The sequence below is a fragment of the Mustela nivalis genome (genome assembly GCF_964662115.1).
Source record: "Mustela nivalis genome assembly, chromosome: 10".
Classification (NCBI taxonomy): domain Eukaryota; kingdom Metazoa; phylum Chordata; class Mammalia; order Carnivora; family Mustelidae; genus Mustela; species Mustela nivalis.
The window spans coordinates 18,366,835-18,394,092 of NC_139029.1; the positions used below are offsets into that span (position 1 = coordinate 18,366,835).

Sequence of the window (27,258 nt, forward strand, 5' to 3'; positions counted from 1 at the left end):
TGTGTGAACTAGGCTTTGTAGGCCTGGTCACTGCCCGCTGGGAGTTAACTAACGTGTTTAGCAGAATAGACAGTAAATCTGTTTTGGAAACAGATTGGATACCTGAATGCAGAACAAACAAAAAATGGCCCTGAGGCAGCAAGTTTTTAGCCCACTATTCCATTTGCTTTTGTAAAAGCATGCTGTGTCCTGGGATACCTGGGTAGCTCAGTGGATTAAGCATCCGACTCTTGATTTTGACTCAGGTCTTGATCTCATTCAGGGTCATGAGTTCAAGTCCAGCATGGAGCCTGCTTGAAACAATGTGCCATGTTCCCAGATCATGGGCCTCAGAGAACTACTTATCCTTACTGTCCCCTCCATGAAAGCACCTCCTAACTGACTCACTAACACTCTCTTGAAATGCTCTCCTACTCAGCTGCACATCACCCGGGGACTCAGCTGGATTTGCAGAAGCCAGATGTGATCAAGAGGAAACTAGAAGAGGTTCAACAGCTGCGCCGTGATATCGAGGACTTAAGGACCACCATGTCAGACAGATATGCCCAGGATATGGGAGAAAACTGTGTTACACAGTGAAGAATGCTGGGGGTGGCACACATTCTGTTCCCCCAGGGAAGATCTGGTCTGTTGAGCACCAGTCTGCCAGGTTCTGCCCTGACAATCTCTTGCCTCCTGTCTGCTGCTATTCCCAGAGAGAAGGGGTGGAGGGGGTTAAGAACCTGCGTCTGGGGCGGTGGGCTTATTAAGGAACGGTGTGAACGGTGCCTACCCTGCCCCACACTGGCTTTGCATTGTTGGATTGCATTTGTCCTGTCATTGGATTTACCCTTTGAGGGTGAGTTACTAATTAACTGCAGGTTACCTGATAAGTCCTCACAGACTGTTCCAGCCCCTGGCTGATGTCAAAGTTAAACAGGCTGCTCAATTCCCTTTTCCATCCTCTGGGATGGATCCGTATTCATTCCCACTCCATACCTTGGTCCCGCTGATGGCAGAGTTCAGTAAAAGGGCCTGGAAAGTCTAAGTACCAGTCATGATAGCCATGTGAGAATTCTCAGGCCAGTAGGCCAGCCTGCCTGGGATCTGAGCTGGCTTTCTTGGGTGTTCTTAGGCATGGTCCCACTGCTGCTTCCTCAGGGCTCTTGTTCTCACAGACACCTCAGGGTGATCTGTTTATTAGCAAAGTACCCACTAGAATTGGCCTAAGGATTCTGTCCAGGTCTCCTCCATCTGTGCTGTCATGCCATTTTGTAGGATGCGCCACTCTCCAGCTGCCCTGTCCTTTGGGGGCCTGGCCATGTGGTTAGCATAGCTCCCTTCTCTTTTGTTCTCAGGCCAGTCAGGTAGCCCCCTTGCAAACTCTTCTTTATGGTTCTGGATTTGAGCAGGATTTTCCCCTAGAATACCACGGGGCAACTGTCAAAAGCTGCTTGCCTCCTCCTCCTGGTGTCTAAGGGCTGGCGCCCAGCCCTGACTTGTGCCTCTCTTTTGTTTGTGGCAGGGTCCTTTCCTTTTCTTGCTCTGCGGCTTCTTGAGAGTTCAGAGTACCCAGTATAGTTTGGCTCTAAGGTATAGCTTATTTGCTGGGTTTTGTTTGGGGCCTTTGGACCCTCTGCTTTCCGGTTTCTCTTGCCTCCTCATTTAGGGGGCATCTCTCAACACAATTGTTCGTATTTGGTTGTTGGGCTGGCCCCAGACCTGCGCTAGATCTGGAGCCAGGCCAGCCAGGGCCTTGGAAGGGTGTGCAGGAGCAGAGCAATCCCAGAGCCAGCCACCAGGAGTTTGTTGGTAAGCCTTGAGCAGTTAGAGAAGCATCCTGAACCTCACTCTTGGGTCTGAATGAGACTCCTTAAGTGTTTTTACAGATCTGTGTCTTATTGATGGAGTGATGTATCCCTTCCATTCAGAACAGCCCCACCCAGCCGTCCTCCTCAGCCTCTGGGCTCCTTCCTGCCTCCTAAAAGCAGAGCTGCCTGGTTGGTCTCCACCCTGTTTTGGGAGCCCAGCCACCATGCTCACGGGTATTTTTCCTCAAAGTTTATAAGCAGTTATTTATATGAATCCTTGTTATGTCAACTCGTTTGTATTGCCTATTTTGATTACAAAATAAAATATTTAACAAACTCTTCAGTTTTCCATCACCATCACCACCATCCCTTACTCCACCCTTCATTTTGGCTTGTTGGGGCCAAGGGCTGGGTGTTCAGCCAAGTTCCCCAGATGGCAGCAAGGAGGAACCTTTGGCAGGTCCAGTCTCACGGCTGTTTCTACCACTTCCGCTCCTCTGTTCTCTGTGGGGACAAATAAGAGCTCTTCCCACACGACTTTCTATTGGGTGAAGTTGCCCGAGTCATTGAGCAAGTCTGTCATTGGAAAGAGTTTTCGTAATCATCTGAGAGGAAGTCAGCTGCCTCTAGGTTGCTGTGAGGTGGCGGCTTCTCTGGAGCCAGGCAGGGCACTGTTTGCTTTAGGGCTCTGGGGTTATCTTCCTGGGCTGCCATTCAAGCCCTGGACCTGGGGAGGACTTGTGAGGGGAATCCTGTCCCACCCCAGCCAGCCAGCCAAGCCTCCAGATTTGGACTGGTTGCTAGAGTCTGCTCTGTCTGAACCCCTTCTCATTTTTTCTGGGAGCAGGAGCAGCTTTAGAATGCCATCTGGAGTTGAGGTTGAGCTAGGGCCACCCTAAGATCATCTGTGGGTATTTCACGAGGGTGGGCCAGGCTCTCAGGAGTGCTGGCCAGCCTCTGCCTCCACCCTTTCTAGAGCTAGCAGCCTCTTACCTTGGCCTCCATCTGGTGCCTTGAGGGTGTGGCCCTGTCTCTGGCCACCACCCTTCCTTGTCTAAACCTGCCTGAGTAGAGAGGAACTTTGGGGGAAATCTCCTGGGGGGGAGGGGAGGTGCTGTCCCTGTTTTGGTGTGCCACAGGGTTACCCAGGTGTGTCACCCTGGGGACTGTGGGAGGGGGTTCCTTAGAGTGAGGTCCCCTAGCCAAGGCACTGTACGTTCCAAAACGGCCCAAGCCTTCAAAGCTCTGAGCTGGGCTGCGCTATCGTGGCACCAAGGGGTGGATGGCCGGGTGCAGCTAACTCGGGGGAGGCTGAGGAGGCGCCTTTGCACACCCTCACCCTCCCTTCCCTGGCCTTTCCGGCCACCCAGGCTACTCCCCAGCCTCACACTGAGCCCCAGATCTGGGGAAAGCCGTAGGGGGGGCCTCGCTGAGCCCTGGGGTCCTTGGCAAGCCCGGCCACTGAAGGGGGAGGGGAGGGGGACAGCGGCGCGCAGGGCGGGGTCGCGCAGGCTCCGCCCCGGCCGCACGCCTACCCGTGCCGCCCATTGGTCCCGAGAGCGGTGACTCGCGGGCTGAGCAGGAAGGAAACCGCTCCCGAGCGCCGCGGCGTCGTCTTTAGGCCGTGCAGCTCCCGCTACAGCCGTCCGTCCGCCTGTCGGCTTGCCCGTCCACCCGCAGCATGAGCGGCCTTCGCGTCTACAGCACGTCGGTCACCGGCTCCCGCGAAGTGAGTGCACGCCTGGGCCGCGCTGGCGGCCGGCGCAGTCTGGGCGCTACGGCCCGGCTCCCGAGACCCACCCCCAGGGCGGGGGCAGGACGGGGGGGGGGGGGGGGGTGACGAGGTGCGGGGCTCGGCCTCTGGGGTCCGGTCCCGAGGTGGGCTCCAGACTCGAACCCCTCTTTTGGGCATCCTGGAGCCTTAGCAGCCCCAGCGCGAGCTGCCCACGCCCATCCCGTTGCTCCCACACGCACTCCCTGCAACCCCACTACCACCCCATCACGTCCTGATGGTGCCCTTCGTCACCTCCAATTTGTGCGTACCTGGGTGGGGGTGGCCCCTTACCAGCCTCCACCCAAGCGTGCCTTGCCTTCCCCTCGCTGAGCTCCTCTCTCCCCCGCACCCCCCCCCCCCGAACTTTATCCCACTTTCCTTCTTCTGACTCTCCTCCGCATGGTGGTCCCTCTTCTGCACCACTGCAAGCCTGACTCATCGTCCTAACTCCCTAGTGGCCAGAACGCTGTGGAGGGGGACAAAAACTACTGGCCACAGCCGCTTTCTTTCTGCCCGGGGTTCCCTCGTCAGCCCTCCAGTCTGCTCACTAACCCCTGCCCGCCCTCTACCCCCAGATCAAGTCCCAGCAGAGCGAGGTGACCCGCATCCTGGATGGGAAGCGCATCCAGTACCAGCTAGTGGACATCTCCCAGGACAACGCCCTGCGGGATGAGATGCGAGCCCTGGCGGGCAACCCCAAGGCCACCCCACCCCAGATTGTCAACGGGGACCAGTACTGTGGGGTATGGGCCCCGGGGGCTGGGAGTGGGGAAGTGTAGGAGGACTTCTGAGTCAGAAGTCAGAGTCAGACCTGAGACAAAATGCCAGCACTCAGGTGACTGCCTCTCCCCTCCCCTCCCCTAGGACTATGAGCTCTTCGTGGAGGCTGTGGAACAAAACACACTGCAGGAGTTCCTGAAGCTGGCCTGAGCCCGCTGGACTCCCGTCACCACATGCCCCCCAGCCACCGCCCGGCCATGAAGGACCTTATGACCAACTCCCTGTTATCCTAAAACCTTCTGACCTTGGAATCTTTCCCCCCAACCCAAGCCCCTTATCCTCCCCTCCCTGTTCAAAGGCAACATTCCTTACCCACTAGTTTCAGAAATTGTCTTAAGCAACAGCCCAAGTGCTGGCTGTCCTCAGCCAGGCCCTGAGGCTGCCACCCTGCCTGGCCCTAGCTGATGGGTGCCTTTGCTGGTTCCATTAGCCAGGGCTCTGCCAAAGGCCCCGCATTCCCTGTCCTGGGAGCACCCTAGAGACAATTAAATGTCCCATTCCACTGACAGCATGTCTGTTTGATATGACCTGGGCTCTTGCTCTGAGCGAGGCTGGTAGACGGGACGGTGCTGAGCTCCTGAGGGCAGCTCACCTGAGTGGTCTCCCGTGTGGCACCCGTGTGTGTGATTGTGCATGTCTGTGGGTGTATGTCTGGCACATGCATACCCATGCAGACCTGTGTTTCTGGAACCAGTGTGGGTGGGTCACCTCCTGATTCACACGCAAGGGATGGTGTCCTGACACACCTGGCTTGGTGAGTGTGGCACATCTGTGTGCCAGCTGGTAATGTGGCTGTGCCATGTGGCCGCTGACCAGGGCTCCAACAAACTGGCCCTGAGTGCATGTCTCATGGAAGTGGGTTCACCCAGTTTGGGGACAGTGCAGAGTGCAGAGGCTTTGTGCAGAGTGTTGAGGAAGTGTCCCCATCTGCGCACAGGGATCCGCCGCTGGCACACTTGCACAGGAGATTCTTCTAGCCTGCTGAGGCTGAGCTGGAGCCCGCCTTCCCTCCACTGGATCTGCTTAGCCCTTCTGGGAAGAAAGAGGAACCTAGAGGACAAAGACCCAGCAGCCAGGCCTGCCAGCTGGGGCTCATGTTACAGAGGGGGCGGGTCGGTACCGCCCCCCGCCCCAGCCTAGCTGGGCCCCCGGCCTTCCCTGGCGCCCAGCGGGTCTGCCTGGCCAAGAGAGCCTCATGGAGCAGCCTGTGTGGGAGCGGGCTCTTTATTTGGAGCTGGGGCCTGGAGCCGGCGGCGGGGCCCGGCTTGTGCGAAGCAGCAGTGCTGCGTTGGGCACCAGGCCCGCGGCCTGCAGTGTGACTGTGTTGTCGCTGTAGACCGTGGGTGGGAAGGTACTGATGATCTCGAAGCTGGTGGTGTCCACGGCCCTGGGGACGGGGCAGAATGGATCAGACTGAGTCCTGGGCTCAGAGACCCCTGTAGCTGCCAGCCCTGCCCCATACCCACCTGGCCTTTGCAAGCAGGGTGCGCACATCACCAAGAGTGTCCTCAGGCCGCATCATCAGCAGGAAGGCCTTCTCACCGTTCTCAGACTTGATGCGCAGCATGGAGAGCAGAGGCGCTGGTGACTCGGGTGACTCCTGGATCCTGTGGGCCTAAAGGCCATCAGTGCCCCCTGGTGGCCCAACCCCAAGTTCCTCACCTCACTCTGCCCTCACCTCTCACGCTCAGCAGCCAAGGCTGGTGTCTCCACCACGATCTCCTGGACCTGGGCCGGCCATGGGCAGCAGTTCTGGAAGGCATCGATGAAAGGAGACAGAGTCCTGGGTCCTGCCAGAGACAGCTTTCCCCCCAACCCTTAGAGGGGACTTCTCCCTGGACAAGGGTGGATGAGACCAGTGAGCTAAAGGGGGAGGAAATGGAAGGAAAGCTTTGGGACGCAGCCCCATCATTCCCCTAAGAAGCCTTAAGGTCCCTCAGGCTAGTGGGGGAGACAGAACCCCACACGATGACTGGGCTGGAGGCCTAACCCAGCGTGGGTCAGGGAAGGCCTTCCCTTCACCCTAAGCCATGACTAAGGATGAGGAGGCTGCAGAAATGGAATGCAGGGAAAGAAGCCCTGGTCAGAGAAGCCTTCTCTGGGAGATGATATATTTGAGAAAGTGTTAGCTGTTCACGTGGCTGAAGCTGAGAATCAGGTTGAGCTGGAAGAAAGAAAAGGTTAGACAGGGCAAGGGGACCGGCAAGGGATGGTGGGCCTTGAGTGCCAGGATGAGAGCTCCAATTTATGTTCTCACACACACACAGACTGCTGGGGGAGGGCAGCAGGCAAGGCAGGAGTGGGGGTGACAGGTCAGCGAGAAGCTACCACAGGTGTCTGAGACAGCCATTCGGGGGCTAAGGCTAGGAAGGTGGGCAGAGGGAAAGGAGAGAAGAGATGGATTTGGGAGGTGTGCTAGAGATGGACAGATCAAACAGGAGTTGGAGGAGGTAGAGTGGTAGGAAACTGAGGTTTGGTACCTTTCACAGGTGGAGATGCGGGAGGAGCAGCAGGATGGGGAGGGAGGAGGGAGGATGATGTGTTCTAAGGACCGGGAAGGGGAATCCAGGACTGATTTGGATATTCCGGACTGGACGTTGAGGAGGTGGCCTAGTCCTTGGGCTCATGCCTGACCTAGACTTTGGCTTTCCGCCTCATAGCCACAAGGCTGCCAGTCCAGCCCCTCTCTGGGTGCCAGCACAGAGCCCTCCCCAGACTGTTTTCAGGAGACAGTGAAACTGCCCTGAGAGCCTCATCTCTCCGTCCAGGCCCTCCTCCACAGCCCGTGAACCCGAATCTCCAGACAAGCCTCTTCTCGGGCAGGTTGGTCCAGGGAGCCTAAGAAGGCTGGGGGAGCTAGGGCTGGCCTCACCTGCAGGGTGTCTCGGATGGGTCCCCGGATGTCAACCACTTCGCCTTGCCGGATCACAAACTTGGGGAGCCTGTTCAGAAACTTCTCAGGAGTCATCTTGGAGCCTGCAGGGAGTGCATTGGGAGCCTTGGCCTGGGGAGGGGCTGTGAGGAATGGATGATGGTGGAGGAGGCTACCCGGAGATCATCCCACACCGTGTCCCACCACCAGGCTCAGCCTCAAGTCCAAGCTAACCTGGGTGCTCCATCCTGTCCGGCAGCTTGTGAATCCTCTGACGGCCCACCACGCGGCCCTCACCTGGGAATGGGTCCAGCCCATTCTCTGGGTAGACCTGATTGCGCAGATCACTCACCTGGCAAGAAGGGTGGGCAGCGATGGGCCTAGACCTTCAGCCCTGGGCTCCACCCTACTCTTGCCCAAACAGAGGCCTCCCCACACCAGCCCCCGCCACACCCTCCCCCCAGGAATAGGCTCAAGGGACAGTCTGAAGCAATCCCCATTTTACAGATAAACTGAGGCCCCCAAGAGAGCAGAGAGCTGTAGTTCATGCTACTGTCCCCAACCTGGGCCCAGCTTCTGCAAGCACGCCAGCTGGAGCTGCATGCTCCCAGAGAGCCCCTCTCGGGAGCCAGCCAGGAAACAAGGCACCACAGTGTTAGGAGAGGGCAAAGCCCCGTCTTGACATGGACTGCCTCAAACACCCCCGGTCATGACTCACGGTTTTCCAAGCCCAGGTGGTGGTGGCGCACATGCCCTCGCGTACCCTCACTGTGCAGTGACACACCACACCCACCCCTCCCCATGCTCCCACCACCACACCGCTCGGCTCACCCCCACCCACCCCTGCCAGCAGGGGGCTGGCACATGCCCTGTCCTTTAGTCCCAACGTTTGTCCCCCATAGCACTGCCTTCCACAACCAACAGATGGCTTCGGGAGCCTCCAGGGCGAGCCAGGCCACTTTTGCATAGAACCTCGGGAACCCAGGGCCGTCAAGGTATCTTGGATGCTGGAGAGGGGCAGTGGCCCTGCAAGGCTGAAGGCTGTGCCTCTAGGGTGCCAGCAGGGGGCACTGCCTGCTGCTTAGCCTCCAGCCTGCGCCCTCGCTGAGGGAGCAACTGAGACCCCTGCAGGCTCCCTACTCCCATCTCCGCCAGGCTGAGGCTCACCCTTCTCCCAGAGGTCATCAGACTAGGGTTCCCTGGGGGGAGGAGAGTGGCTTCCCACCTCAGACTAGGGCACGCCCCCACCCCCTCCAAACTCCTCACACAGGGTGGTGTGAGGAGCAGCCCATCACCTTAAAGGGAACCCCATTGGGGTACAGCCGCTGGAGCTCTGAAGGGAAGAAGCCATCCAGCAGGTCTCTGAGGCAGCGCTGCGGCAGGGATTGAAAGAGTGAGGCTCAGCTGGACCAGTGCTGTGCCCCCTGCTCTGCTTCCCCTCTGGACAGCCAGCCCTGGGCCCTGGATTTACCCAGTGGATCACACTCTGGATGTTCTCAGGGCTCCAAGACTTGGGGGGGGGGGGCACAGTCTGCAAGTTGCACATGGACTTGGGTACCTATAGAGGGTAGGTTGAGCTGCCCCCCCCCCCATCTCCAGCTAATGGTCAGGGAAGGCAGGGCAAGGCCACCAGAGCGGCCTGTCTCCCCTCCCCACAACTCCTACCTGTGTGGAGGGGTCACGGAAGGGCCGGAAGGGCCCATCGAACATCATGAGGCCATTCCGATAGAGCTTCAGTGGGATGGGCTCAAGGACATGGAGCCGTGCTCCACCAGGCATTGGTGTCACCTGGGTGTCACCATCTACCACCAGCTCACTGAGATCCTTCAGGCTGGCCAGCAGCCTGTCAAAGTCCACCTCGGGGGGCGCCAGTGAGTCCCCTGGCAAAGAGGATAAACAGTCATGAGCCCCTCTTTGGGCAGCTGCACGCTCCAGCAGCCCTGACTTCCATGGCCCCGGCTGGCTGAGCGGTGGCCTTGGCATCTCCATCAGTGGCCATCTCGCCCGGGGGGAAGAGGGAGAAGAACAACTGCCCTGCAGAACAGCCATCTTTTGTTGATTCCTCACTTGTGCTAGGGGCTCCAGATCTCTCGTGCCCCTCTTGTCCTACAACCCCTATGCTGTAGGGGCTGTGATCGCCCCCATTCTTCACATGAGGAAACCACAAGTTAGAGAAGGCTAACGGCTGCTCTTAATGGAGCAGGGGTGGGATCTGATCCAGCTCCACACCTGTGTCAGCTCTGGGGATCCTCTGGGTTCAAATCCCAGCTCTTCAGCTTCTACCTATGTGACCTTGGTCAAGACATGAAAAGCTGTGCACCACGGCCTCCCCTCCTACGTGGGTCCGGGAAGGTGACCGTGAGAGGGCCCGCTCAGAGCAGGCCCTCTGCCGTGGGGGTTATTGTTACCAATTCTTGCCTTGCGCCAACGGGCCTCAGGCCAACCTAGAGGCTATGACGCAAGAGTCATTTATCTCCATTTGACACATGAGGAAACAGGTCCACAGAGATGAAAAATGACTTGCCCCAGGTCTGCACCATCAGGAAGCGGGGGTTGGGGTAGGGACGCATGGCTGTTGGGGGGTAGGGAGGCATGTTGGGACAACTGCTGGACAGAACACATATGCGGCAGACCTTGGCCTGTGCCACTATTTGTGGGCCACACACCCCTCTGAGAAGCCGACAGACATTTGGGCCCCCTCTTCTGAAAAATGTGTTGCACACACAGGTGTGCCTAAGCTTCAGGGGGTAGTGGGGACAGCCACAACAGACACCAGAACAGAAAGGCTGGAGGGCAGGTGGGATGCTGGAAGGGGCCAGGCCGGGGCCTGTTGTGGGTCTTTGAAGGGATCTAGCTCCCAAGTCCGTCATCCCCTGGAGCGTAGCCCTACAAAATCTCCTGTTTTCACCAGGACAGCAAGGCCCCAATCCCTTTCCTCACAGCAACTGACAGGGGGGTCTGGAGCTATGGGGCGGGGCGAGGAAACATCGATGTGGGTGGCTTTGTTTCCTGTTGCCTTTGTGGCTGCTCAAGGCCCCAGCGGGACTCCGCCCTCCCCTACATCTGCCAGGTGGTACGGGCTGCACCTGCCTCCCACCTCATTCCAGGGTCCCCTGGACTTCCCGAGACGCCCAAGAAAAACTCACAGAACACCCTGGGCATCCCCGGCATGAGTCAGAACAATAGCAAGGCACTTTTCTCTTTAACAACGAACTACATTCGGAACACACTGGTAAACCTAAAAATGGCATCAGAAAAGCTCATCTCCTTGAACCCCTGCCTCTACCCCTATGTTCTTACAGACGGGAAAAGTGAAGCCTAGAAAGGTCAGAGGACTGGGCCCACGCAAACCACACCACGCTGACCAAGGACCACTCAGATACGCTGCCTCAAATCCACTCAGATCCAGCTGCATCCGGGAGCCAAGGCTTTTCCAAGGAGCTGAAGGACACGGGGTGATGGACAGGGAGGGGCCAGGTGGAGGCCCAGGGGAGGATGCCAAGAAGCAACTGGAGGGAAAAGAGTTTGCTCAGAAAGTCAGCCCTGGAGGCTCTCAGCCAGTGGGGCTAAGGCGTGGGGAAGTCACCGTGCGGTGGGCCGGGCGGGCGCCCGCGGCGGCAGCAGCCTGCAGGGAGTCCAGGGACCTGGGATACAACTGCAGCTCCAGGCAAAACAGGCCTGAGAACAAGGCAGCAAGCCTGGCATTGGCACCAAAGAGCAGGGAGTGTGCCACAGAAGCCTGGCCCATTGCCAGGTCACATGGGGTAAGGCAGGTCAGAGGTCTGCTGAGGCATTTCCTCTCAGAGCTGCAACTCTCCCGTCCATGGAATGGGAGAGAATAGGAACTTTTGTCCCATCCAGCAAGATCCAGCTGCGGGGGACTGACTGTAAGGACGACTCAGTGAGGGTTACTTCGTGCCGAGCACCTAGAGGCAGGTATTACCGCTCCTGTTTTAGAAATGAGGGGACAGGGCCTTGTAAGGTGACATGCTCCTGCTCAGGCAGCTTTCAGGGCCCAGGTGACCCTATGCCTCTATTCTCAGTGACCATGCAGGCTGCCTCTGGGACACTGCTCCCTGGGCTCCCTTTCTAAGGAGGGGTGTGGTGCAGGGAGAGATCATCTCTGAGCCTTCATCCAACTTTGAGCACCCGTAAGTTTATTAAACAGGGGAGTAGGAGGGGCGCCTGGATGGCTCAGTGGGTTAAAGCCTCTGCCTTCGGCTCAGGTCATGATCCCAGAGTCCTGGGATAGAGCCCCGCATCGGGCTCTCTGCTCGATGGGGAGCCTGCTTCCTCCCCTCTCTCTGCCTGCCTCTCTGCCTACTTGTGATCTCTCTCTGTCAAATAAATAAAATCTTTTTTTAAAAAAGTGGAGAGTTGGGGAAGCATGGAGATCAAAACCAAGTTCCTTGGCCTAAAGCCTGAGACCCCTGGGACCCAGGTTCCCCATCCTCTCCTCGGCCTGCTCCTCCATCACTCTCTGGAGCCGTCCTCCCAGGGCTACTGCTTCCAAGCTGTGTGATCCTCGACAAGTGGGTTGACCTCTCTGGGCCTGGGCCCCCTCTTCTATGAAATGAAGACAGTTACAGTCTCTACTTCACAGGTGGCTGTGAGGCTCAGAGGAGGTGCCTGGCAGAAGGTGGCCTTTGTTGTCACTGACACCCTACCCTCTTGCTCCCCACCGGCTCAGGGAACCACCTCCTCTGAGAGGCTTTGCCAGGAGCCCCCGCCTCAGAGACTCAGCCTCCTGAGTTCCTGGAGCCCTCAGGCCCACTGGGGAGCACGACACGTATCCCAGGCCGTTGTCCTTTCCTGGTTGCTTGTCTTTCCAACCACAGCGGGCACTCCCTGAACACAGGCTACAGGATCGAGACCTGGGCCTGGCCCGGAGTGGGAGTTCAAGAAGCACATACTGGATCCATTCCTTCCTCCCTCGGTCCTGCCAATATGTCCAGACTGCCCAAGCCCTGCTGGGTCCTGAGAATCATGGCTGTGCCCACACCCACAGTCCTGCCCTCCTCACGCTCATACTTGAGTGGAGACAGGGTGACCGCAATGACCATGCACGTGGTTAGTACCGCTGCAGAGGCCACGGAGCCCAGAGGAGGGCCAGCCCGGGCCGCACTCAGCAGGGGAGTGGTGGGGCTGCTCTGGGCTGGCTCCTCACACATCAGGCAGGGCCACCTGCTGCTGCAATACCACCACGGTGCCCTGGGGCCCTGGCATGCCTGTCCCCACCGCTTCACGCAAAGGCCGAGCAGGAACCAGACTGCTGTCTCCAGACCTCCGCAAGCCTGGCCCTGCTTGGGGGAGCTACATTCGCTCTGCTCTCAGCGGGGCTGGTGGAAAGAAATCAGGCCCTGAGAGTGTGGTCCCTCCCGGCTCACAGCCAATCCTCTGGCCTCCGCAGCTGAGCACCGTGCACCCCGTTCCCACTGTTCCCACCTTGCCCTGTGCAGCAGGTCATGTGCCGGACCATGCAGGCCTGGGCACACAGGCCCAATGCCCTGGCCCCTGGGCCAGGCTCCATGCTGGGTTTTCTGCAGCCTGGCAGGGGCTAAGTAACCATGGCTCGGTCATTGTTCATCCACCATCAGTGGTCTGCAAGAAACCACCCCGTGCACAATGGCATTCAGTGCTCTCAGCGGCCTGAGCATTAACACACCCATCTCCTCATTTGAGCTCGGAGGGGGCAGGGATGAGGGGGAGGAGGAGCTTAGAGGGAACAAGGATGAGGGGGAAGAGCTTAAGGAACAGGAAAGGGGGAGCAAGGAGCTCAGGGAACAGGGAAGGGGGAAAGCAAGGAGCTCAGAGGGGACAGGGATGGGGAAGGAGGAGCTCAGAGAGGACAGAGCTGAGTGAGAGTGAGGAGCTCTGAGGGGATGATGAAGGGAAAGCAAGGAGCTCTCAGCCCTGAGGCTCAACACCTGGCAACTGGGTTGCACCAGAGCAGGACCATCCCTTTCAAGTCCCCGCACACCCTGGAGGGCCTGGCATCCTAGTTAATGCTCAGTTCACGGGTAGAGAGGGCAGGGAGGGGTGAATGATCCAGCCGGAGGCCACATCCTTGCAAGGCTTCCCCTGGGCCGGGTCCCCTTTGTGGGACAGAGAACCCTTCTCCCCAGGGCAAGAGTCCTGGTTCTGGACCAGTTACCCCATCCAGATGCCCAGCCCACCTCCACGGCCGCCTGGGGCCTACAGGGAGTGGTGGCCAACAGAAGGAGAGCCAGAGCAACGAGCCAGGGCATCAGGGCCACAGCAAGAGGCTGGCTTCATGCCCCTGAGGGCCCTTGGGGCAGCAGCAGCCTGGCACCTGGGGACAAAGCTGGGAGGGTGGGGGAGAAGCCAAGGAGGCGGGGGCGGGGGGTGCGGCACCAGGAGGAAAAGCTGCTGGAAATGAAGAGTGTTCATTTCATTCCAGAAGAGTGTTCATTGTTCAGCTGGCAGCAAAGCTAAGCTGAGGCCCCTCCATGCTGAAGAAGCAGAAAGCAAAGAGGAGGAGGGCACACAGTGGTTTTCACAAGTTGCTCTAGCTTTGAAGCACTGGGCTTCAGAGCCAGCTTATTCTGGGCGTAAACATACAACACAGCAGAGCGGGGGCTGCCCTGTTCTAGGAGTCCACAGAGCCAGGTCCGGAAGCCAGCTATCTGGGCTGACCCCCAAAGGAGCCAGGAGGTCCCCCCCTGGCCAGGAGGAAGGCTGCCCTCCAGCCGGCAGGGGCATGCGTGCGGTCCAGGGTGCCATGGTGGCTGATCCCTAGCGCTAGACCCCAGGAATGTTCTTAGAGCATCTGGCAGTCGCCTTTCAGGACTTCCCTGCCTACCCGGGAAGGGGTGTCCCAGGGCCATCCCCGATTCTTCCTGTCCACTCCCTGATGCACAGTCTCCAAGACCATGGATTCCACTTCCTAAATCTGCCCTGCTCCTCATCACGGTGCCCGCCAGGATCACCCTGCCTCTGGACGGCCTCTCATCTCCTGCCTAGATGACTGGGACCACCTCCTAAACGGGCTCTGAGCCTTAAGTCTTGCTCCCTTGGCTCAACAGTCTCCAGACTTCTTAAGTGATTCCCGTCTATAAAATGGAACAACCCGTGGCTTGTGTCAAGGCTGTTGATGAAAATGCTTTGAAAGCTACAAATATTGTACAAGTGGGAAGTGATGTTTTTAGAAGAAGCAGTGGGGGAGTTGTGCCCTGAGATTTAGGGGGATCTGGCCAAAGCTCAGGCCTGAATGGGAGGCAGCACTCTCAGGTTTTGAAAGTTATGAAATCAAGATGGTGTTGTCACTTTCCAAACACTCCCCTCGGGAGCCATGCTCACCCACGCTCCCGGGAGGCTGCCACTGGCACGTCACCGTGGAAAACAAGCAAAGCCCCGCCTGTGGGGCTGATGACGTGCAAGGTGAATGCCAGATGCTCGGCATCGACCCCGCTGATCCCTTCAACTCCGCAGGGAAGAGCGCACCCCCACTTCCTGAGGGGGACCTGGAGGCTCAGAGAGCAGAAGTCACCCGCCCAAGTCCCACGTGGAGTGAGCAGTAGAATGGAGGCGAGCACCCAGTTCTGACCAGCTCCAGAGCCTGGAGAAGTACCTCAGGGCAATCACCTCCATTCTTTGAAGAGAATGGACTTTCAGAAATGGCCAGATCTACAGCTCCACATGTGTGGAGTTCATTCCTCTAGATCAGGAACGGTCAAGTTTAGAAAAAAGAATGGAGGAGTCCCAGAGAAATAGGGCGAGTTCAATGGCTTGGCTACAGCGAGGCTGAAAAGGGAACGCAAAGAGGGGGGTCAAGCCTGGCTCTGAGGGCAGCTTCCAAAGCAGAGGACTCGTTTTTTTAAAACTTTGGGATGGAAGACATTTTGTAAACTATGGAGCCCAACACAAGTGAGGTTGTCTTATGTCTCGTATCTCTTGGGTCTCTCAGGCCTTTGAAAGATGAGCAAGCAGGGGGTCTGAGGCAAGACCAGAGGAAGAACATGGTGGCAGGTCTGGTGCTCAGTGATGGAGGCAGAGCCTGTCCTCCCTGCTCCTGGGTCAGTGTGCGAATGAGACTGCCTCTGGACAGCTGCTGGCCCAGAGTAGTGTTGGAGAACTCGTTTTGTAGGAGGGACTGGGGGCAGACCCCCTACTCTACCTGGTTTCCAGAACTTCTTGGCTGTCATCCAGTCCCTCTTGCCATCCTCTGAGTCTGCCTGGTTGTCTGAGCCCTCCTGGTCCGCAGACTCACCCACCCACTGCAGCCCGTAGTCACCGAGGAACCGCTGTATGGAGAGAAGGAACAGATGGGGGGGCGTGGTCAGCTCAACCCCCCCAGGGAGCAGCCAGCAGCAGTCTGGTCCCCAGCCTCAGGCCTCAGCAACCAGCGCCCACTGGGCAGAAGGGATGGGCCCCTGGGGTCTTGGCTACTTCCTGGCTGGAACCTTGGGAAGCCATTTCACCTTCTAGAGCTGTAGGCTTCTCCCTCCCCTAGAAGCATGCGAGGAGGACTCAGTTAAGATCACTCACATAGAGTGCTTAAAGCACAGTGTCTGGCGCCAGGAAGACCTCACTGAAGGTGGCCCCAATGGCAGTGGGGCACCCGGTGCATCTGGCCTGAGTGGAGGAAGGGCAGGGACACGGGCTTGTGCAGGACCCAGAGGACTTTGTGAGCCACATGCAGCTTCTCTAGGGCTAGGCCTCCCATCCCCCCAGCCACAGGAAAACTTCTGTCTTGTCTACACTTCCTGTCGTTGCTTCTTCGACTCCCTCTCTCTCCTGACCCCATTCTAGCCCCGTCTCACTACTGACTGGAACTGCTCAGGTGCAACCACCAACGGCCCAGCCCGCCCAGTGCCAAACCCAGCGGGTTTCTGTCGTCAGCCCCCCAACACGTCTCGTTCCTTCTCACTTGTGCCCAGCCCGCCGGCCACACTTCAGAGGTCTCACAGGCATTTCAATATGAACTCGTCCCCAACAGCCTTAACTCCGTTGTCCCCATCTCCCAAACCTCTGCCCCTCCAGATCTCCAGTCTCAGTCAATGGCACCCCTCCACCTGGACCTCGGCCACGACCCGCAAGGCCTCTGAGCGCCACCAGTGACTCAGACTCGGATCCCTCCACTCTGCCCCAGCACCTTGCTCAAGCCCCGGCCATTCCCCACCCCGCATCCCCCGACGACTCCAACTGCTCTTCCACAGGCCTCCCCGTCCATGCCTCCGAAACCTTCCCGTGGCCTCCCATCCTGGAGGACAGAATCCAGCCCCGCGTGACGGGTGGACAGGCTCCCCCGACGGTCCTTGTCGTCTCTCCTTCTCCCTCTTGCTCTCCACGGCCACAGGAGTCTGTGTGGCATCTCTTCGGCCTTGATCCTCATTCCCTGATCACCTCTTTATTCTCCAGATCTGCCTGATGCCACCCCGCAGAGCGGCCCAAACTCCAGCTCGCCCCTATCCTGTCACCCAGCTAAGTACAGAAATATTTGTGTACCCACGTCCTTGTTTATGTCTCTGTCCCCTGCCAGCCCCAGGGACAGGGACCACGTTTACTTCCCGGCACCTGGCCGGCTGCCTGGCACCCAGAGATGCTTTGTTTGAGTTAAATGAAGGAGTCAATGTGTGAAGGCCACCAACGTGGGAGCCGCCAAGATACCTTCTGCCCTGAAGCTGTGGGCGTGGCCCTCACCCCCTGTGGCAGCAGTTCAGAGAAGCCCCCCCAGGCCCCCCAACCAGCACTCTCAGCAGAGAGTTCAGGCAGCCCCAGGGTATGGAATAGGCCCCGGGAGCCAAGGGCCCTCCCGCAGCTGTGGCCTGGTCGCTGATTCTGTGGTCTCAGTTAGGATGGGGCTTTGGAAGCCAGCTCTGTGAGAGGGAGAGATTTTGGGGGTGGGGGAGCACCAGTCATCAGGGGCAGGGGGGCACTGAGGAGGCATGTGTACCTAGTACCCTCCTTTGGGCCTATGGTCCCTACAGTTCAAGTCTGGCTTGTGAATAGATAAGTCAGTAGGGCCAACAGGTGGCACCTGGTGGGTGAGATGCCATGTTCAAAGGCAAGTGATGGCCATGACCCACCAGTAACCACACATGACCGGGCGCTAAGCTTGGTCCTGGCTGTGTAGCAGCGACCAGGAAGAAAGCAGTCCTTGCCTTGGTGGGAGCTCACTGTCCCACAGGGGAGACTGAGGCCCCCTGGGAAGGGCCCCCTCCCCTGATGTGAGACTGACGATGACTAACAAGACCCACCAGGGGAAGGTGGAAAAACACTCCTCAAGGAGAGGAAACAGCATGGACCAAGGTCCTGTGGTGGGAAGAGCTCAAGGTGTCCAGGGAACCAGAGGCAGGCCCGTGGCTGGAGCCGAGAGGCTCCCAGCGAGAACGAGGAGGTCAGGGGGCCCAGCGGGGTCAGGGCGCTAGATCCTCCCCGGCTCTTCAGACTCTGGGTTAGTCCTGAGGAGGGAACCATGGGGCGTGCAGGGGCTGGAGGACCCAGAGCCAGGTCCTGAGGGCCAGATAGCTCTGGGCCACTGCCTCTCTCACCTCCATCTCCTCAACCTGGCGCTGGAGCCGCAGGCATGTGGTCTCCAGGTCCTGCTGCTGCTGCGTCCTGACCTGGCCTGCAGGGAAAGATCAGCAGCAGGGAGGCTGCCGGACCACCTCTGGCCTTGCCTGTCGTTCTGCCCTCACTGTCCTTTGGAGTAGCTGCCCCTTGAGAACTCAAGGGGTCCCCTGAAAACTGCCTCTGGGCCTCTCCTCCGACCTTGAGAGGGGAGGCCCGGACTGACTCTCAGGAGACCAACCACCCAACCTCAGCCCCCTGAGGCTCCCGAGGGGGCTGTGTTCCTCCACACTTTCGATGGCGTGCCCAGTGCTCGGGGCTGGGCTACGGATGTGCTCTGGGGACTCAGTCCCACAGAGGACATCATTGTCCTGGTGTATCATAACCACTGTCTGGGCTCAGCTGTCCAGGACCCATGAGGGCTTGATGCTCATGGAGCCCTGCTGCCCAGCAGCCACCAGCCCAGGGGAGGTGTCCCGGGAGGGCTGAGCAGCCGACCAAGAGAGCCTCTTACCCTGGTGCTCCTGGAGGTTCTGCACCATTTCCTCCAGGGCTCGTATCTTCCGATCCTGCAGCAGCAAGACAAGGAGGGACAGGCAGACCTGGGGGTTCTCAGAGCACAAGGGAGCCCCTTCTAGATGGGAAGACCCAGACTTCTTGCCTCTGTAGAACACTGGGGAGTTTAAAGACCCTGTCCCTGCCCCCCTTTGGCACAGCCACTGCTCCTACCCCTCAGATACCCTTGTGGTTCCACTGTGGTGAGGAGAGGCAGGGAGCACCTCCAAGTGCCCCACAGCCAGCAGCCACTGCTACCACCTTGTCCAAGGCTACCGGCCTCACTCTACAGCTGAGTGAGCCTCTCTGCTCAAGTCACAGGGACCCAGATCAGCCCCAGGCCATACCTGGGGCTTGAACTGGGAGGTTCATTGGGAGAGACGGTTCTAGAACCCATCCGCCCTGGCCTACTATGGTAGTAAACTCACTGACCTCCCCAGCCTGGGCCCCTCTACCGTTCAGACCAGACCCTGGCCCTGTCCCTACTGGGGTCCCACCTTGGACAGCAGCTCATCAGTCTGAGACCTCACTTGCCGCTCCAGATCCCGCATCTTCTTGGTCAAGGTGGCCACCAGCTCCGAGTCACGGAACACGGGGACTGCCAAACAGACAAAGTCCTGGAGCCCAGGCCTAGAGAGGAGGCTGAAGTATGGGGGTCCAGTGGAGGGCGGTAGGGATTCCCAGAAGCAGAAAGAACAGTAGTAATAGAAGCTGTCACTTAGATATTAGAGATTGTCCAAAATACTTTGCCTGTATCAGCTCATGCTGTCCCCACAGTGTGCCTCAGTTTATAGGAACGCAGCAGATAGGGGAACGAGTCAGCACAGAGGACAAGCAAGCACCAGGATCTGTGTGTGGGCTCTCCGAGGGACATATGGCCCGGACTTTTCAGAGTCAGTTTCATTTTAATCTTAAAAAGGCAAGGACAAGGGTGCATGGGTGGCTCGGTTGTTAAGCGTCTGCCTTCGGCTCAGGTCATGGTCCCAGCATCCTGGGATCGAGCCCCATATTGGACTTCCTGCTCAGCAGGGAGCCTGCTTCTCCCTCTCTGGCTCCCCCATGGTTGTATTCCCTCTTTCACTGTGTCTCTCTGTCATAAATAAATAAAATCTTTAAAAAAATAAAAATAAAAAGGCAAGGACACTGTTCTACAGAGGTATAACAATCAAACGCAATGCCTGACCCAGATTAGAACCTAGCTCAGGAAAAACAATAGCCAGGAGCTAATTTTGGAATATAGGTAATCTGAGTGCAGAAGAGGGGCTGGAGGGCGTCTCCGAGTCATCCACATTCTCGGGGGCTGTCCCTGTCCTGTGGGCATGGGTTCCCTTATTCGGAAGAGATACTCACTGAAGCATTTAGAGGTGAAATGTCATGATATCTGAAATTGACTTCTAAATGGTTCATCAAAAAAATACATTTACATTCATACATATGTGTATATGGACAGAGAAAAAGCAAATTAGTGGCAAAATGTCACTCACTATTGCATCTAGCTGGCAGACATACAGGTGTTCACTATACTATTATTTTAATTTCTGTATAGGCTAGACATTCTCCAAAATAAAGTCTAGGAAAAGAAACTAAGGAAGACCCAGAGGGGAGGAATGGGCCCTCTCCTTCCCTGGCCCGCTGCCCTATGCGTGAATCAGGAACTGCTTGTGTCGCCACACAGCCATGTGGGCAGACAGGCCAAAGATGGCTCAGTGGAAAGACAGAGAAACCTGAACTTCTTTTTCAGATTTTATTTATTTATTTGAGAGAGTGAGAGAGAGAGAGTGAGCACGAGCCAGGGGAAAGGGTAGTGGGAGAGGGACAAGCAGACTCCCTGCTGAGCCCGACTCAGGGCTCCATCCCAGGACCCTGAGATCATGACCTGAACTGATAACCAACGGAGCCCCCCAGGCACCCCAAAACTTGGCCTTTCAATGATGTCTTTGAGGGGATGGATTAACAACCCTGGAGTTGCCTCCTGGATGTCGTGCTACGCGGGACAGTAAGTCCTCCTCAATGTCCGTGCTAGCTGAGTAAGGGATTTCTCTGCCTTGCAGTCAAAGTCCTATAACGGCTCTACGGACCTCCGAACCCCATCCATGCCTACAGCGCGGATGATCTCACTGAGGCAGCAGGGGGAGAGAGAGAGAGATGGAGAGAACCCAGGGGAGAAGCATCCCCACTGAAAAGCTAGGAGGAAAAGAAAAAGCTAGCGAAGAGAGGGAAGAGCCTGGGAGGCAGAAGAAACCCGACTGAGTGGCGTCATGGTGGCGAAGAGCCCAGAGCAATGTGAGAAGGAGGGAACGGTGACCCTTGTGGAATGCTGCTGTGCAGAGAAGTGAGACAGGACAGGCGAGTCCTTGTTTGTGACCTCGGTGGGGACAGACACTGGCTGAGAGTAGGGTGAGGAGCAGATGCCAGGGGGAGAGGCAAAGAGCACATGGAACAGCTCCTTAAGGGGAGGAGCTGGGTACTGGGGTTGCTAACAAGTGTGTCCCCAGCCGGGCTGCAGGAGAGCCAGACTTTGTGCCTGTATGGTTGTGGGGCCAGGCTCTTCTGGCTTCCTTTTACAGCCTCAATTCCCTGTTCTATCCCATGGCGGGGTTCAGAGGAGGAGTGTCTCCCCACTCATAGACAAGGAAATGGGAGGCCCAGAGATAGAACATTGCTTACCCAAGGTGTTACAGCTGGTGGAAACTTCTAGTCTTGTCCCCACTTCCTCTGGGCTTGCAGCCGACTCTGACGACTCTGCCCAGGTTTCCCCTGTGCCCGGGCCCATTCCACCCTCCACCGGGAAGCTGCCCAGTGGGCCCCTCTGGGCACCTCTGAGATCGGTGTCACCATGGTCCTTTGGGGACAGCGCAGGCCAGGCGAGGAGCGCTGTCTGCGGACCAGGGGCTCACCCACAGCAGGCAAGAGTAGGTCCATGCCTCTCTGGGCCTCACCCCCTCCCTGAGACCCTCTCCTGCTGCTGGGGACCAGACCCGTTGTAGGCCTCTGTTCTTACCTTGTCTGCTCACAGGCGCACCAATGCCGCCATAGCAGGAAGGGACAGCGATCTTTTCTTCTGGGCCAAGTCCATTATTCAGCACGTCTGCCTCGTCTTCTGCAGACAGGGATGCCCAGGTCACTGCTCTGGGGCTGAGGCCCAGAGAACATTGGGGCCCCGGGCTCTGGCCCAGATGAAGCAGCCTGTACTCTGTACCCGCAAGTATACACGAATAGAACACGTGGGATGTCAGGGAGTAAGGATCCAATCAGAGCAGGCTTTCTTGCAATTCTCCCAGCCTGGCTCCCAGGAGGACCTGAGTAGCCGATGCCAGCCAGGGGTGGCAGCAAGAATGGGCTTGGGATGCAAAGGTCTGAGCCTGCGGTTGGCGGGGCAGCCAAGGGAGGATGGGGCTTCTGGGAGGGAAAGGCAGGATGGGCTGGAGGAGGCTGTCAGGGGAAGGACTGCTGGGGTCTGACCCCCATGGCTTCTTGGCACCCACTGGCCAACCCCACAGTGAGTGGAGGGCTTCCCATGTTAGCAGTGACATCTCTGCTCAGGGTGTGGGGCCTCTGAATCAGAGAGCTGCTGTGGGTCCTGTCCTCAGGAGGGCGTGAGGGCCCTGTGGGTGGGCCAGCTGTTCTGACAGTGGCCGCCATCTTGTCCCTTCTCTCCATCTACACGACCCCAGGGACACCCAAGAGGTGTGAGGAGAGGGGACATGAGGGCAGAGCCCACACTTACCATCTCCATAGATTTTTATCCCTCGCCTGCTGGAAACCCGGGCAGGAAGGAGAAGGAAGACAGACAAGTTAGGACCCTCTGGAATGTCATCAGGGGAGCGGCTCCGGCCCTAGGGGCCCAGCCAAGCCTAAACGAGATGGAGGCTGGGACTCTGCCTCCCGAGGCAATCTCCTCCCCAGATCCCATCCTTGACCCTGGGGCAAACCAAGGGACAGGCTTTGAGGTGTCCCCTTGTCCCAGTGGGGAAGGGCAGGGAAGGGCTGAACGGGGCGGAGGGGCAGGGGGTTTGGATGGAAGACACAAGCACTCCCAAGCCCAACAGCCCAGCCCCAGCTCCGCTGTGAAATGGCTGTGGGACCCCAGGCCTGTCGCTCAGCTGCCCTAGATCTCCCTGGCCTTCAAATGACTCAAAGTGGTGTTCAGAAGAGCAAGGAGAGGGGTAAAAAATGCTTCAAAAGGATAAAAACGGGAGGCAGATGTAAAGGATTCCCCTTACCGAGGGCTCAGCACGGGGCCGGGCCAGAGAAGCTGCCCATCGGTTTTGATAAACCGACCCCAGAACTCTGTGTACCTGGGGGCCACGCCACTCCCCCCCAGCCCACACCCTGGCAGAGGGCCCAGGCAGCGTCTGCTCCGATGAGCTATGGAGCCTCTCCGAGGAAGTGGTACAGAGAAAGATCCAGTGGTCAGGGAAGGTTATGTAACTCCTGGTTTTTGCCCTAAGACACTAGGAGCCGTCCTCCTAGTCCACAGGGGCCAAAAGGCAGAGACACCAACACAAAGATCCCCCCACCGCACCCCCCAACCCCCTCCCCCTCGCCCCAGGCAGGTTCCTTACGCTGGATTCACAGGCTCTGACTGCAGGGGCACTCTTCGGGTCTTGCCAAGGGAGGCCAAAGGTGAGCCCATAGTTCTACTTCGAGACGCTAGCTGTCAGGAACTCCCTGAAAAGAAAGAAGAAAGTCAGTCCTTGGGGAAAGAGGGGGCCCAGGGCTTCGGGACCAGGGAAACTTCCTCTTCCATGGTTTCTTTTCCCAGGAAGAAGCACTGTCCAGGGAGCAGCGCCCCTCACTTCTTCCCACCACCCCTGCAGAGGTTTCTGGAAGCAGCTTGGTCTCAGGATCCTTGTGCTTGATCTTGGCCTGAGCCTCTGGATATCCTGTTCTCTGTTCTGACCCTGGAGGCCCCTGGCCTGGTTGGGAAAGGGTGATGGGAGTTGGGGGGTCCAGGTCCAGAGATGGGCCAGGAGCCTGGGATTTTCCCCCACTTGTGTCCTGGCTCCATCCTTCAAGGAGCTGGTTGACACAAAGCTCAAGTCCTAGGATCATGCACTGCATTTGATTGAGAATTAAATAAATAAATAAATAAATAATAAAATAAAAAATAAAAATATTTAAAATTAAAAATAAATAAATAAAATCTTAAAAAAATTTTTAATGTGGCTGTTGTGGCTTTTGTTACTATACACTGAGGACACTTATACATGTCTGTCCCCCTCCTTCTCTCTTCTTCTGTTAAGATGAATGCACGTCAGGGATGGAATTAAAGGCCACTACTCTATTCAGTGAATTGAATATATTATGTGGCTAATATTTAGAAATCCTAGAACCAAAGGGGCCCATCAGGGTCTGAATCAAGTCTTTTTAGGACAAATCCAAGACAGCTGCCCTTTGAAAATGTGTGGCATGGCCTCCCCCCTGCCCCGAAGCTGCCCAGCAAAGGGAGCTGTGCCACTGGGAGGCAGCTACTCTGTCTTCACTCGAGTTTGGGACTCCTGCCCCAGACCTGGCCTTTCCTCACTCCCACCATCGGCCTTCCCAGTCTGTCCCTGGCCTGCCCCAGTCCCTGCCTTCTTGTCCAGGCATCCTTTTGTTTTGTGTGGCCAAGTGTGACAGCCCTTCCTGGTTCCCTGCACAGGTTTCCAGCTAGAGGGATCTTCAGAAACATAAAACTAATACGTCACCTCCTTTTTTTTTTTTTTTCAATATGTCACCACCTTGCTGAAAGCTCCCAGTGGCTCCTTCTTGCCCAGAGAAAAGAAATTCAAAAGAAGAAATTCAAAATTAACAGAGATGATCTGGTCCCTGCCTGCATCTCCTGACCTCACTCCCCCTCACTCCTACACTTGAACCTGCCCGACCTCAAATGCTCCCCTGGCCCAGAACTCCTTCCTAGAATGGAGTCCCCACTCCGACCTGCCCCCTTCCTTCGGTTGAGCTAACTCCTCTTTTTTTTCTTTGTTTTTGTCTGTCCTTTAGTCATATGTTAAGTTTTTACTTTTAAATTACTATAGATTCACAGGAAATTAGGAAAATAGTATGGAGGGGATCTGTGTGCCCTTCACCCAGATACTCCCCAACAGTTACACTACATGTCTGTATCCTTTTATGCTTTGTCACCCCCATGGACATTCCAGGTAACCGCCACTATAGTCAAGATAAAGAACTACTCCATCGGGGTGCCTGGGTGGCTCAGTGGGTTAAAGCCTCTGCCTTCAGCTCAGGTCATGATCCCAGGGTCCTGGGATCGAGCCCCACATTGGGCTCTCTGCTCAGCAGGGAGTTTGTTTCCCTGGCTCTCTCTCTGCCTACTTGTGATCTCTGTCTGTCAAATAAATAAATAAAATCTTAAATAAATAAATAAATAATTTAAGAAAAGAACTACTCCATCACCACAGAGATTCCCTCACCCCAAGGATCTCCCTCATACCAGCCCCTTCCGGTTACACCCATACCATCTTCAACCCTGGCAACCACTACTGTTTTCTTACTTCAGGAATGTTACATTAATGGAAACATACAGTATTTACCTTTAAATAAAAAACAGCTTTATTGAGATCTAATTCACATACTTAACCCTTTTAAAAGAGTACAGTTCAGTGATTTTTGGTATATTCACAGAGTTGTGAAACAATCACCACAGTCAATCTTTAGAACATTCCATCATGCTAACAGGTGATGTTCCTCTCCCAGCTAGCACTGTTCTACATGAGTTTCCTCTGGCCCCAATTACCCCTCCCTTCTCCAAATTCTCATCACCATAACAGCCCCTCAAAAGAAACTAGTTAAAAAAAAGACAGAAGTGAACAAGTGTTGGTGAGGAGATGGGGAGATTGGAATCTTAGCTGGAGCAGAAAATGGCGTGGCAGCTGTGGAAAACTGTCTGGCGATTCCTCAGAAGGTTACTTTATGGCTCAGCAGTTCTGCTCCTGGGGATCTACACAGGATGAAAACTTATATCCACACAAAAACTCACCTACATGTTCACGGCAGCATTATTCATAATGTGCAAAAATGGAAACAACTCTAATGTCCACCAGCCAAGGGACACATAACTCTGGTATGTTCTTACAATGGAGTATTAGAAAGCAATAAAAAGAAATGGAAGCCAGGTCACCACGTGAATGGACCCTGAAAACATTATGCTAAGGGAAAGTCACAAAACACCACATATTGTTATGAACCCATTGATATAAAATGTCCAGAATAGACAAATCTAGAGACATAAAATAGATTGGTAATTGCCTAGGGCTGGAGGCCATTCGAGGGTATATGGTGTAGTTGATAAAGGGTATAGAATTTCTTGTTAGACAGATGAAAATATCTAAATTGATTGTAGTGGTGGTTGCCCAAGTCTCATGAATATCCGAAAAACGGTTGAAGTTTATATTTCAAAGGGTGAAGTATATATTATGGGAATTATTATCTCAACAAAGTTCAGAAAAAAAGGGACCCAGTCCCCAAACCAAACTCAACATCTTCCTTCAAAATAAGCTCCTCCCACTTCCCCCTTCTTAATGCGACCCCATCATCCAAGCACAAAGTTGTCCTCTCTTTCCTCTTCTCTTAATCCCATCCATCGCCAGACTTTGCAGGTTAAACTCTACAACGTCTCTCACACAGCTCCTTCTTTCCATGCCCACTTTGGTCATCCTCGTGGGGCTCTCAGGGACCTTCCTTGGGGCTGTCACGATAGCCGGCAAGTGACTTCATGCTTCCTGTCTCGCTTCAGACCAGCACACTGTCTCCAGATTAATTTTCCCATGGATTATAAGAGACCCCTGACTTCTGGGGCTGGGTCTCCTCCTTCCTGAGACCCGGGGCAGAGGTGGGCCTGAGGATAGAGCCACGTCTACTCCCCTCACATGGGGGCTTCCAGGGACTGACTGTTGACTTCCCCCTCAAGCTGGAGACGCCTACAGGTTGGACTGTGTCCCCTTCAGGCTGGGGCTTTGAGAGGAAAGCTGTGTCCCATGCCCCTACATCTTTAAGACCCAAGTCAGGGCGGTGCTTGACTGATTATTTCCTCCAGCAGACCTACGCGGTCCATTTGCACAGTTCAGCCCAGGCCCAGTGCTTTCTCGCGCGGACAAGGCCTGGCAGGCTGCACGCCTTCAAGCCCTCCATCTCCAGCTGGAAGCGCTCACGACGCGACTTCAGTCACGACCTAACCCCTCCCCGGGAGCTGCGTCGCCTCCTCCCGCCTCCTCCGGTAGCCACGTAGGCGGGGACCTGAAGCCGCTCCCATGACGCGGAAGCCTGCTGGGCCACCCAACCGCTGGACTCGCGGGTCCTCGGGCTCTCGGGGCGAGGGCCCCAGCCTGCGTAGGGGACTCCAGGGCCGCAAAACTTTGAACCGGGACTCACCGCGTAGTGCCACGGAGCCGTCCCACGGCGCCGCCATCTTGTTGTCACGCGGTTTCCCAGGCGACCAGAACCCATGCGCTTCTCATTGGCTAATTAGGCGGATGGGGGCGTGCCACCGCCTGTGCTCGAATTCTATTGGCCCACGAGTCTAAACTCTTCGCGGGATACCTCAAATCCCAGAATCCACCACCGTGTAACGCCCTCGGTGTCTGGAGAAGTGGAGGGTTCAATTATACCTCCCACTCCCCAACCTCGAAAAAGGAGAGAAGCTGGGGTTAGATTCCCGAAGCCTCTGAATCCTGAATGGGTAATCCGACAGAGCAGCCGTCTTTGCTAAATTTATTTGGGGGGAGATTAGCCCTCTGAGTCTCTTGTTTCTGCATCCGATCAGTGCAGTACATCGCGGGGCTTTTTTGAACATGAATTGAAATGATGCCAAGTACTTAATAAATGTTTCCTAAATCCGAATTTCTCTGCTCACTTCGTGACCAGGGATGCTCAAATCCTAGTTCCTTCGTGTTTAAGTTCAGGTGAGACTCCTTTTGCCTTTGGATAAGACATTGACTTTGGGTGAGATATTT

General features: G+C 56.4%; 3 protein-coding genes across 28 annotated transcripts in view; 2 read left to right on the top strand and 1 right to left on the bottom strand.

The window, feature by feature from the left end:
• Window positions 1-4,850, top strand: part of CEP85 (centrosomal protein 85) — a 36,646-nt gene extending 31,796 nt beyond the window's left edge. For all 7 annotated transcript variants that reach the window (XM_082684796.1, XM_082684798.1, XM_082684800.1 and 4 more), the window contains 2 exons: window positions 419-3,519; window positions 4,429-4,850. In XM_082684796.1, the coding sequence (XP_082540922.1) occupies window positions 419-579 (161 nt within the window). In that variant the 3' untranslated portion in view covers window positions 580-3,519; window positions 4,429-4,850. The remainder of the gene's footprint in view (window positions 1-418; window positions 3,520-4,428) is intronic.
• Window positions 2,390-4,850, top strand: SH3BGRL3 (SH3 domain binding glutamate rich protein like 3). Its single transcript, XM_082684946.1, has 3 exons — window positions 2,390-3,519; window positions 4,140-4,307; window positions 4,429-4,850. The coding sequence occupies exons 1-3, from the start codon at window positions 3,472-3,474 to the stop codon at window positions 4,492-4,494; spliced, it is 282 nt and encodes a 93-aa protein (XP_082541072.1). The 5' UTR covers window positions 2,390-3,471; the 3' UTR covers window positions 4,495-4,850.
• Window positions 4,851-5,552: 702 nt separating this feature from the next.
• On the bottom strand, window positions 5,553-26,923 carry UBXN11 (UBX domain protein 11). 20 transcript variants are annotated; one of them, XR_014299204.1, is made up of 15 exons: window positions 26,678-26,755; window positions 22,870-22,975; window positions 22,032-22,057; window positions 21,306-21,404; window positions 18,802-18,902; window positions 18,264-18,318; window positions 17,731-17,807; window positions 15,354-15,480; window positions 8,882-9,096; window positions 8,512-8,589; window positions 7,451-7,568; window positions 7,217-7,320; window positions 6,023-6,096; window positions 5,811-5,896; window positions 5,553-5,731 (listed from the first exon to the last, which is right to left on the bottom strand). XR_014299204.1 is itself a non-coding variant. In XM_082684843.1 (15 exons), the coding sequence occupies exons 2-15, from the start codon at window positions 22,938-22,940 to the stop codon at window positions 5,569-5,571; spliced, it is 1,452 nt and encodes a 483-aa protein (XP_082540969.1). In that variant the 5' UTR covers window positions 22,941-22,975; window positions 26,678-26,923; the 3' UTR covers window positions 5,553-5,568. The 20 variants fall into 20 exon arrangements, 15 of the variants coding, with proteins under 15 accessions (XP_082540969.1, XP_082540970.1, XP_082540981.1 ...); XR_014299205.1 differs by having other exon boundaries at window positions 7,217-7,359; XR_014299206.1 differs by having other exon boundaries at window positions 22,032-22,060.
• Window positions 26,924-27,258: the final 335 nt, after the last annotated feature.